Source organism: Procambarus clarkii, chromosome 27, assembly GCF_040958095.1.
Source record: "Procambarus clarkii isolate CNS0578487 chromosome 27, FALCON_Pclarkii_2.0, whole genome shotgun sequence".
NCBI classification, from domain to species: domain Eukaryota; kingdom Metazoa; phylum Arthropoda; class Malacostraca; order Decapoda; family Cambaridae; genus Procambarus; species Procambarus clarkii.
This window is the reverse complement of record NC_091176.1, coordinates 43,526,622-43,538,477: the sequence shown is the minus strand read 5'-3', so window position 1 is coordinate 43,538,477 and position 11,856 is coordinate 43,526,622. Positions and strand designations below refer to the sequence as shown.

At 40.4% G+C, this 11,856-nt stretch overlaps 1 protein-coding gene across 1 annotated transcript; it reads left to right on the top strand.

The window, feature by feature from the left end:
• Nucleotides 1–2,972: 2,972 nt before the first annotated feature.
• Nucleotides 2,973–4,060, top strand: LOC138369257 (tigger transposable element-derived protein 7-like). The gene is made up of 2 exons (XM_069332195.1): nucleotides 2,973–3,883; nucleotides 4,054–4,060. The coding sequence occupies exons 1-2, from the start codon at nucleotides 2,973–2,975 to the stop codon at nucleotides 4,058–4,060; spliced, it is 918 nt and encodes a 305-aa protein (XP_069188296.1).
• Nucleotides 4,061–11,856: the final 7,796 nt, after the last annotated feature.

Here is an 11,856-nt window from a genome sequence, read left to right as displayed (position 1 = left end):
GTCCAGCGGCTGGTTTGTCTGAGCTGGCTGCCTCCCCATGCCTTGTAACACTATTGATACCACTTCTTTTTCTAAATTTTTCAAACCAGCCCCTGCTTGCCTTAAAGTCTTCGTATCTGCTTCACTTGTTGCAGGGGTTTTCTTTAGAATGTCTTCGTGCAATACCCTGGCTTTCTCACAGATGATGGCCTCCGGAACACTATCACCCCTTAATTCCTTGTCGTGTATCCAAATTAATAACAACTTTTCCACTTCTTCAAGTATTTGTGGTCTTTGTTTCATCATTGTTCTTACTCCTTTTGCCACTTAAGCACCCATAATCTCATTTTTCTTCTTAAGTATAGTGCATATTGTTGATGTGGCTTTGTTGTACTGCCTACAAAGTTCAACAACACGTGTACCATTCTCACGCTTCCGAATGATCTCTTGTTTCTCCTCTATTGTCATCCTCACATGGGCTTTCTTGTCTTGATCCTTACCACAGGCTTTCTTGGGACCCATGGTGAGTGTCATCTACATATCTCCTAGACGAAAAGACGACACTTTTTTGTTATTTAAGGACCAATGTCATATTGAGAAATTTAGAGAGTATCTTAATGCACAACATAGTAATATACGTTTTACTGCAGAGTGTGAATTTGATAATTCATTGTCGTTTCTTGATGTAAAAGTGAATAACCTTAATGGGTTCAACACTAATGTTTTTAGGAAACCAACCTTTACTGGTTTAGGTTTAAATTTTAATTCTTTTGTTCCTGATATTTTTAAGAAAAATGCAATTAACACTCTACTGAATAGGGCCTTTGTTTTATGTTCTAATTGGAATAACTTTGATCAAGAAATTAATTTTCTTGTGAAATTTTTTTCAAATAATGGTTATCCTTTGCATATGGTTTATACCTTTATAAGGAATTTCTTAAATAAGAAGTTTCACCCATCGTGTAGGATTACTACAGTGGAAAGGGATCTTAAATATATTAAATTACCATTTTATGGCACTATTAGCTTTTCTGTAAGGAGTCGTTTGAGGAGACTGTTGCAGCAGTGTTATCCTCAAGTAGACTTTAGATTTATTTTTGTCAACACAAATACCATAGGCTCTTATTTTAAATTTAAAGATAAAGTGCCTACCCCTTTGTGCTCAAATGTCGTATATATGTATAATTGTTCCAGCTGTAATGCTGGATATATCGGGAGTTCCATTCGGAACTTTAAGATTAGGATACTTGAGCACCGGGGATTATCTTTCAGGACTGGATTACCATTGTCTAAACCAGCATTTTCGGAGATTAGAAACCATTGTTATGAGTTTGATCATTCTCTGCTGGAATCTGATTTTAAAATTCTGGACACTTGTATGAATGGCCAGTCAGATTTGAGAGTAATGGAATCCTTATATATAAAGGAGCTGCGGCCTCTGTTAAATAGCAACCTTTCAGCTGTTCAATTGTACACTGTATAGTGCACAGTAGGCCCTGTAATTTGATTTATAGTTCATTTTGGTAGTTTAATTTTATTATAATTTTGTTTAGTTTACCATGTCTTTGCCCTTTCTTACTTATTTCAAGTCTTGACATTGTACATTAATATAATCTTTTATTTAGGATATATAATACATTTTTTGGTATTTAATTATATTTAATATTTGAGTTTTTTATAAGATTTTGGTTAGTACTTTATAATTGTCGTTTATTCTGTTTGTATTTTACATACATTTTTTGTAGATTTGTAGTCATTATATAAATATTTGTTGTAGTGTTTAGTATCTATGTGTTAGGTATCAAGTTTCACTTCTGATCACTTCACGTAAGTTTAATAGAATGGTTTGTTTTAGTAGTTATAAAATTCATCTTGTAGTTTAATGGATTTTTAAATTAGCTTTAATATATGTGACAGTTAATAAGTTTTATTTGTATTAATCACTTTAAGTGCGCTTAAGTGTTTTGTTTTTTAGGCAATTTCCTTTCTTTGATAGGCAATTATATTCAGTATGAGTTCTTTGTTTACTAGTTATTTGATTGTGATTTCTGTTTTTTCTTTTAGATCTGATGATGAATACGAGAAGTATTCGAAACGTTATGCATTTTAAAGTAAAGAATCTGAAACAAGATGTTCAGTATATCCCTGGTTTTCCTATTCATCTTAAAATTAAGATTCCCGAAGGGAACATCGATCATATATATATATATATATATATATATATATATATATATATATATATATATATATATATATATATATACAGTATATATATATACAGTATATATATATATACAGTATCCACTCAATTTAATGGCCTCTTTTATACCGATCTGCCGGTATTAACGACCGGTTTGGGAGCCCAGTATCTAGAGCCTGCTATACCGGTCTGCGGTCGATATTACCGACAGTCGGTATTGGGTTTGTTGTGGCATCAGCGTCCCCTCACATGGCGACCAGGCCGCCACCGACCTGGATCGTCCAGAGTCATATATTACATCTTAATTTTCTTTTAAAATGATTCACTTTAATGAAGAAAATTGTAAATTATTATTAATAAAATATTTTGAAACAGTTTTTATTAAGCAAAAGTCTTTGTTTTCTTATTAAATACCTTTTATAGTATGTATAGGCACTAGGTATTTTTTTTCCCACGGACCTAGTATGTACTCCGCCGGGCCATGTGTTCCCATTGTTTACCGTGAACTCGCGCGGCTAGCTTCAATTGTGAAGGATATTACTGTACTGTAATTGTGATCTTTTTAATTTACAAAATGCCAAAAGTTACCCAAAGGAAGCGCCTGACGGTTGCACAGAAGCTGGAGTTAATTAAGAAACTTGATAAAGGATATTCTCATGCACGAGCAGCAGCAGAGTTTAACATCGGGAAAAGTACAGTAAGTGACATCAAGAAACAGAAGGATACTCTATTAAAATATGTGAGCACAACAGAGTGTGCTACTTCTGGTGCTGCATGTTCGAGAAAAACAGTAATGTCTGGTCAGTATCCACAATTGGATGCTGCAGTGTATAAGTGGTTTATTCAGCACCGCACAATTGGCATGGCAATAAGATTTGAAGAGCTTAAAGTTGCAGCAAGTAAATTTGCCATTCAATTAGGTATAAAAGATTTCAGTGCAAGTGATGGGTGGGTTGGAAGATTTAAGGCTCGGCATAACATTTCAAACACCAAAAAAATTTCTGGTGAGGCGTCAAGTGCTGATCCCACTAATGTTGATTCATTCAAGGCTAAATTAAACGAGTACATTGTCAGTAATAATTTAAGGAAATATCAAGTATATAATGCTGATGAGAGTGGGTTTATGTGGCGAGCTGTACCAAGTACATCCTTAACCAGTAGGATGCAGGAAAATATTCCTGGAGAAAAGATAAGCAAGGAACGGCTCTCAGTCTTGCTCTGTGCTAATGCTGATGCCTCTCACAGGACAAAATGTGCCGTGGTAGGCAAGTCTAAAAATCCTCGAGCCTTAAAAAATATAATGCAGGCATTACCTGTAATATATTACAATTCTAAGAAATCATGGTTTAATCAAATAATATTTACGGACTGGTTTGAAAACCACTTTTGCAAAGAAGTCAGAGAATTCCAGATCAACAAATGTGGAATAAAGGCCAGTGAGGTTAAGGCATTGTTGCTGCTAGATAATGCCCCTGCTCATCCCATTAGCAAGTTAATTTCAAGGGATGGCAGAATAAAATGCATGGCACTTCCACCAAACACAACATCCTTGATCCAGCCCATGGACCAAGGTGTTATCCTTGCTGCTAAACGTATGTACCAAACAGCAATGCTTGAAGATGTTTTAGTTGTTTTACCTAGCGAGGAAGATGAATTGACAGGAAAGGATACAAGGGCTCAAAGAACACTAGAAAATCTAAAAAAGTACACAATCAGGGAAGCAATATTCCACTGGGCTATGCTTTGGAATAAAGTGAAAGAAACCACACTAACAAATTCATGGAAGAAACTGTTAACAGAGAGGCCTAGATGTGAAGCAGCAGTATCTGATAGTGAATTCGAAGGTTTTGAAAATGAAGCCAATGATTTTGAAGGGTTTGAAGAAACGATCCGAACAATGTTGCTCCAAGCTGGTCAGGGTGTACAAGTGAATGATATCAATGAATGGTTAGAAAATGATTACGATCCTGGTTATGAATTGTTAACTGAAGAACAGATTGCGCAAAGTGTTCTCAGAAATGACTCTGATGACTCTGATGACTCTGATGATGACTCGGACGATGTTGGTGAGGCTCTGCCTAGAGGTGTCGGATATCAGAAAAGATTGGAACAAGTTGAGGAACTCATTGAATATTCAATAAAAAGTAAACATGAGGTTATTGGAAATTTTTATGTACACCTTACAGCCTTAAAGCAATGTCTCAAAACGTTAGCCAGAGAAAATCAGATTCAGACAAAAATAGATAAATTCATGATTTCAACGGTTCGTGAAAAATCTTCGTCGACAAGCGATGCTGCACCCGTCGATGCTGAATTCCCATCGACAAGTCGTGGAGCATCCGCCAGCAATGAATGCTCTACAAGCCATGCTGCACCCGCCGATGCTGAATTCCCATCGACAAGTCGTGGAACATCCGCCAGCAACGAATGCTCTACAAGCCATGTTGCACCCGCCGATGCTGAATTCCCACCAAGTCGTGACAAGTCATCCACTAACGATATAAAATATGATTGAAAGGCATATAAATTAGTGTAAAAAGTGTTGATAGAGTATTGTAAGTGTTAATGATTAATTAAGCCTAGACAAAAAGATACTGTACAGTGTAAATATACAGTAGAAATAATTGTCAATAGTGAAGTAGAATTAGAACTCATGTGAATTAGTAGTAAGGCTAGCTGTTGTGTGAAGTGAGTGCCTGAAAATAATTGTACATATAAAACAAGCGCTGCAGAGGATGACGTAATCATCACAGCTTCGTAATCTTCAGCTTCATTAAAAGTAAGTCAATTTACCAATTTTATTATAGTATTACAAGATATTAATTGTTTTTTTTTTCAACAAAAGCTACATATTAGTCTCTGCAAATGTATATTCTATCGTCAGCAGAGAAAAGGTGAGCTCAAAATATTTCGTCTTGGCTAGCTCTCAGTGACAAGGCTCGATCGCCATTGTTATGGCATGGCCGCCACAGCCTGTGTTGTAACATTAAAAATACATTACCTGCACTGTTCAGGGTAAATCAAAACACATCTCTAAAATTTTATTAAGACAATATTAACTCACTGATTGATACATGAAATATTTTTCAATACAAAGGAATGAATCAATTTTTTCCCACCCATCTGGACTTGATCAGAGCGTGTTCACACATCATCCATGCAGCAGCCAGCAACTGGTTTAATCGTCGGCCGTGCACTAAATTGGAATGCAATTACACAATGAACTTTATTTAATTTTAGTTATACAGTATAAAATATATCCTACCTGAATGTTACTTGAAAAATTACCCGACCCGACTTAACGTCGGAAATAACGGAGCTCCGTAAATAACGACTTGGGCTCAGCCCCATATAGGCTGTTAAATTGAGTGGATACTGTATATATATAATGCAGAATAACCACATGTGAAAAATAGAGAATGCTTAAAGCGTTTTCGGCAAATTCGCCTTCATCAGAGCAAAGTAGAATGAAGATAAGAAAATATTGCTGATCAGACCTTTATATCCACCAGGGCAGAGCACCTGACCACCAAGAATAAGTGAAGGAAAGGAATTATAAGAAGGTAACTGCAGAAGGCCTATTGGCCCATACGAGGCAGCTCCTATTAATATCTCCAAGTGCCAAACGTGTTAAATAGATGCTATATTGTTTTGACGTGCTATATTGAGGTTTAAATAGGGATCCAACTTGTACATACCGGGGCTCACATTAAGGCTGTTGTTACAATGTTTGATCAGAGCAGACTCAATCACGTTTCGTTCAACAAAATCCTTACTTTTAACAATACATTTTGCCCCTGTGAAGTCGATAGAATGATTACATAAACTGGAATGTAAATACAATGCACTGGGGTGCTGGGCTGTACGAATAGCATATGAATGCTGTTTTAAACGCGAGGACAGAGATTTACCTGTCTGGCCGATGTAAACACATTCACACTCATTACAATGGATGGAATACACACAACCTGCTACAGACGAGGGCGAGTTCTTAATTAACATGGACTTAACTGTATTATCATTTTTGAACACTAGATTAATATTAAGGTTCTTCAGGGCTGGGGCCAGATTTACTAGACCATCAGAATATGGTAATACCAACGAATTTTTCAGTTCTGATTTAGAATTATTAGTCTGTTTGTAGAACGTTCTTTTTGCTTGACCAAACGCAAGATCCAAGATCGATTTTGGGTATTTTAACTTCTTCCCAATTTAAAAAATATTTGCTATTTCTTCATAAAAAAATTTCGGACTGCAAACTCTCAGGGCTCTGAGAAACATACCAGAAAAAATGGCCCGCATGACCTGAACATGATGATAATATATATGTTATCAGGATAATATAACTGCCAGAGGCAGACTAATATAACTGCCAGAGGTAGACTAATATAACTGCCAGAGGCAGACTAATATAACTGCCAGAGGCAGACTAATATAACTGCCAGAGGCAGACTAATATAACTGCCAGTCAGAATTATGTTACTGCCAGAGGCAGACTAATATAACTGCCAGAGTCACACTAATATAACTGCCAGAGGCAGACTAATATAGCTCTCAGAGTCAGACTAATATAACTGCCAGTCAGACTAATATAAGTGCCAGAGTCAGACTAATATAACTGCCAGTCAGGATAATATAACTGCCAGAGGCAGACTAATATAACTGCCAGAGGCAGACTAATATAGCTCTCAGAGTCAGACTAATATAACTGCCAGAGTCAGACTAATATAAGTGCCAGAGTCAGACTAATATAACTGCCAGAGGCAGACTAATATAGCTCTCAGAGTCAGATTAATATAACTGCCAGAGGCAGACTAATATAACTGCCAGAGGCAGACTAATATAACTGCCAAAGTCAGACTAATATAACTGCCAGTCAGGATAATATAACTGCCAGAGGCAGACTATTATAACTACCAAAGTCAGGCTAATATAACTGCCAATCAGTATTAATATAACTGCCAGAGTCAGACTAATATAACTACCAGTCAGTTTAATATAACTGCTGGAGTCAGTCTAATGTAATTGCCAGTTAGCCTAACATAACTGCAAGAGTCTGACTAATATAACTGCTGAGTCAGACTAATGTAACTGCCAGAATCAGACTAATATAACTGCCAGAGTCAGGTTTATATAACTACCAGAGTCAGACTAATATAACTGCAAGAGTCAGACTAGTATAACCGCCAGAGTCTGAGTAATAACTGCCAGAGACAAACTAATATAACCGCTAGAGTCAGACTAATATATCTTCCAGGGAAGGCTATGTAGCACCATCAAAGTGCGAAATAATCAGAGGGCGCTAAATATCACCAAGAATGCCAATACGAGAACAAAAACGCGTAAGGCGAACGATATCAAAAGTATCCGATTCACATAGAATTCTATCAAGGGACAAGTGACCGCGAAGGACGGTCGAAAAGCAAGACACACGCTTGTCCTGGAAGGCAGGACATTCAACAAGGATATGCACAACTGTAAGAGGGACAACGCAATTTGGACAATAAGGAACAGGGCGGCGCTCCATGAAGTGACCGTGGGTTAAGCGAGTATGGCCAACCTGCAGCCGTGCCAAAGCAGTTTCCCACCGCCGGTTACGGTGGTTGGAGGAAGGCGACGGGGACACACTACGTTTCAGAGTACACAGTTTGTTACTAACTACAGAGGACCAACAACCCTGCCAATGGGCAAGGATGGAGGAATGAATAACAGGATAAAAGTTGGAATAAGGAATACCTTTACGGGAGATGGGACAAGAACGGATAGCGTCCTTAGCGGCAGCTTCCGCATGCTCATTGAAAGAAACACCAATATGGCTGGGAACCCAGCAAAACTCTACTGATTTAAATTTACTAGAAATAAGAAACAGTCAATGTTGAATCTCGATGACCACCGGATGGACAGGATTAAAGGACCCTAGAGCACTACGACAGTCAACTACAACTACAAAGGAGGAATGATAATGAGAAAGCAAGAGACGGAGAGCATAGAGAATAGCATAAAGTTCTGCTGTAAAGACACTAGCCTCCGAAGGGAGGCGACACATAAAAGTACGGTCAAGAAAAACAACAGAGTAGCCCACACCGTCCGCAGACTTAGACCTATCAGTGAAGATGGAAATAGAGTAGGCGTGCGAAGAAAAGTGTTCAAGGAAGAGGCTTTTTAGAATTGTATAAGGGGGTAAAGGCTTTAGTAATACAAGTTAAGGACGTACAAAACTTGGGAAGGGGGACTCTTCACGGAGGCAAGGAAGGAGCAATGAGGAGAAACATTAGAAATATGAACAGAAAGAGAATCCTGTAAGCGAGATAACTGGACAGAAAGAGGGAGACGATGAAGAGGAACAGGAGCTAGAGGAGGAGGAAAAGTCAAAGCACGACAGAGGCAAGAGGAAGGATGTTGTAAGGACCGCGAAAGATTGCGAAGACAGTAGCGATCACGGCGGTCCTGAAGAGAGAGAAATCCAGTTTCAACATACAAACTGAGAGCGGGAGTCGAACGAAAGGCACCAGAACTGAGACGCAACCCAGTATGGTGCAAAGCATCAAGACAGCGAAGAGTAGAAGGAGAAGCAAAAGAGTATGCAGGGCAACCATAATTGAGTTTAGACAGGACGAGAGAGGAATGCAAATAGAGGAGCGTGCGCCTATCTGCTCCCCAAGAAGTATGGGACAAAACCTTTAGTAGGTTAAGGGTCTTAGAGCATTCAACTCGGAGGTAAGAGATATGGGCTGACCAAGACAAACTAGTGTCAAAGACTAACCCCAACAGTTTTGCGGAATCCCTGTACACAATGGGATGACCATAAAGCTACAAAGAGGGACGAAGAACGACATGCTTCTGAGTAAAAGTCATAGCATAAGTCTTAGACGCAGAGAACTTGAAGCCATGATCGGTAGCCCAAGACGACATGGCATCAATCACAAGTTGAAGCCGCCGATGAAGGAGAGGCGAATCATCACCCCAACAGCAAAGGGTAAGATCATCAATATAGAGAGCGGAGAAAACGCCAGAAGGAAGAGAGGAAAGAAGACCGTTGAGGGCAACTAGAAAAAGAGTAGTGCTCAGAACACTACCCTGGGGTACACCCTCATATTGCCGAAAAGGGGCAGAGAGAGTGGTACCAAGCCGCACATGAAAGGAATGCCGAGAGAGGAAGCTCCGGAGGAAGAGAGGGAGGTTCCCACGAAGACCAAAAGAATGAAGTTGAGACAGAATATGATACCGCCAGATAGGGTCGTAAGCCTTTTCCAGGTAAAAAAGGACGGCAACAACGGAGGTCTTCGCAGCAAAAGCAGTACGAATATAGACCTCCAAGTTCACCAGGACATCCATTGTGCTGCGGCACTTGCGAAAACCAAATTGAGAAGGGGAGAGGTGGTGATAGTGTTCTAAGAACCACATCAAACGAACGTTAACTATACTTTCAGAGAGCCTGCAGACACAACTCGTGAGGGCAATAGGGTGAAAGTCCTTGGGGGATGACCTGAGAGACCCTGGTTTCCGAATAGGGAGGACAACAGCATCGAGCTAGTCTTCAGGGACTGACGACGATTCCAAGACCCGATTGTACAGACTCAGTAAATACTGAGACGTGCACGGAGGGAGATGGTGAAGCATTTCATAATGAATGCCATCGGAGCCCGCTGCCGTAGAACTGCAAAGGGCTAGGGCAGACTGAAGCTCAGAGAGAGAGAAGGGATCATTATAGGGAAAGTGAAGATAAGTTCAGAAACTTGAAGGATGAGATTCAAAAATAGGCTTACGAAGAAGGAAGGATTGGGGAAGATGAGAACCAGAACTAACAGAGGAAAAATGGGAACCCAGTTTGGTCGCAACCTGCAACGGGTCCGCCACAAGAGCACCATGGAGGCTAAGGACCGGTGAGACATCAGGAAAGAACTTACCCGCAATCTTGCGGATACGCTTCCAGACCAGTGGGAGAGGAGTTTCGGACGTAACGGTAGAGACATAAGACGTCCAGCAAGCATGTTTAGTTGCACGGATGGTCCTACAGGCCACCGCACTCGCCTTCCAAAACAAAAGAAAAGACTCGATCGTGTGCCGGCGGCGATGTCTGTTCCAGGCTGCACGCTTACAGCAGACAGCCCGAGCACAGTTAACATTCCACCAGGGAACGCATTTCCGCGTTCCCCGAGAGGAAGAGCAAGGAATAAAGCGGAGGGCAGCATCAAAGACAGTGTCATGAAAAAGAAGGAGGGCGCATGGGAGAGGCAGAACGGAGAGGTCGGAAATACTGTCTCCACTCGATCATCCGGACTATATGGGAAGGACCCCCAGCCGGATTATCACATTTTTCGGATAATGGTACTTTTTCACCTACGAGTCCAAAAGTGACCATTTCCAACTATTTTTATACTACGAACAACATAATTTGAATTGCCTTGCCACATACAATTATTAAATATTCAACTAGAAACCTCAACTTACCTTGTTGGTGTTCGTCTTCTTGATTGATGCCACACATCTTGAAGTTAAAAATTCTTAACAATTTACGTAACCTATACTAACACAACACTAAAATTAACACTTAAAATTACTGTACAGTTCATTAAGCTAAGTTAGTTTTGACTGCCAACTGCTGAAGCCTCACTGGTTGAGGGCATTTGGGTTGCCTGTGAGGCCTCACTTGTTGAAGGCGCTTGCTTGCACCTCACTTGTTGAAGCACTTGCATGCCCTCTCTTGTTGAAGGCGCTTGGCTTGCCTGTGACGCCTCACTTGTTAAAGGCGCTTGCTTGCGCCTCACTTGTTGAAAGCGCTTGGCTTGCCTGTGGCGCCTCACTTGTTGAAAGCGCTTGGCTTGCCTGTAATGCCTCACTTGTTGAAGGAGCTTGGCTTGCCTGTGGCGCCTCACTTGTTGAAGGCGCTTGGCTGCCTGTGACGCCTCACTGGTTGAACAACACGTAACTTGTCTTTTATTGTTAGGACAACTTTCTTCCTCTTAACACCTCCAGAACGATTGACGCTGCTACCAGACATAGTCTTGGCCAAAAATGTTCAAAGTTACTATGAAAATAAAAAAGTTATTTAAACAAATATTTCACTAATGGCGCAGCACTGTGTATAACACGAGGGACGGACGCACATGGGTTGACCAGTGTTGGACGGGTCCACTTGGGATAGCGCGTTACGTAGGCCGCCAGGAGGAAAAAAATTCACAATATTTTTGAAGGAAACTTCAGCCTGTGCACAATGCTTTTAGGAAACTTATTTATTTGTTATTACATAATTACTAGTAGTTATTTCATTTGTTTTTGGATATGATTAATTGTTCTAAAATTATTGGTAATTCCTGTACCCAGGTGGTCCCTCCTGACGCACCCCTCCCACCCTCCCAACACCACCCACCCCACCCCCCTCCTCCACCATGCGTCTAGAGCCACAGACGGGATTAATACGGTATGGCCGTATTTTCATCCAGCCAAACCAGCTTTTATCCGGTTCCTGTGGCCATTTTGGCCGGATATTGTGATAACTTTATCCGAACACGATTTTGGCCGTATAAGGGCGTTTTCCGGATGTTTGAATCCCGGATAATCGCGGGGTTACAGTAGTAGCATGGAGAGTAAAGAGGCGCCAGTCAGCCTCGGCAAACCGCCACCTAGGGAAGGAGAGGGGAGGGCGAAAAGAGAAAAAAGTAATAAGGATATGAAAA

Excerpts from the sequence above, each read along its gene's own strand:
- LOC138369257 (XM_069332195.1), top strand. The coding sequence starts at position 2,973 with ATGTCTGGTCAGTATCCACAATTGGATGCTGCAGTGTATAAGTGGTTT.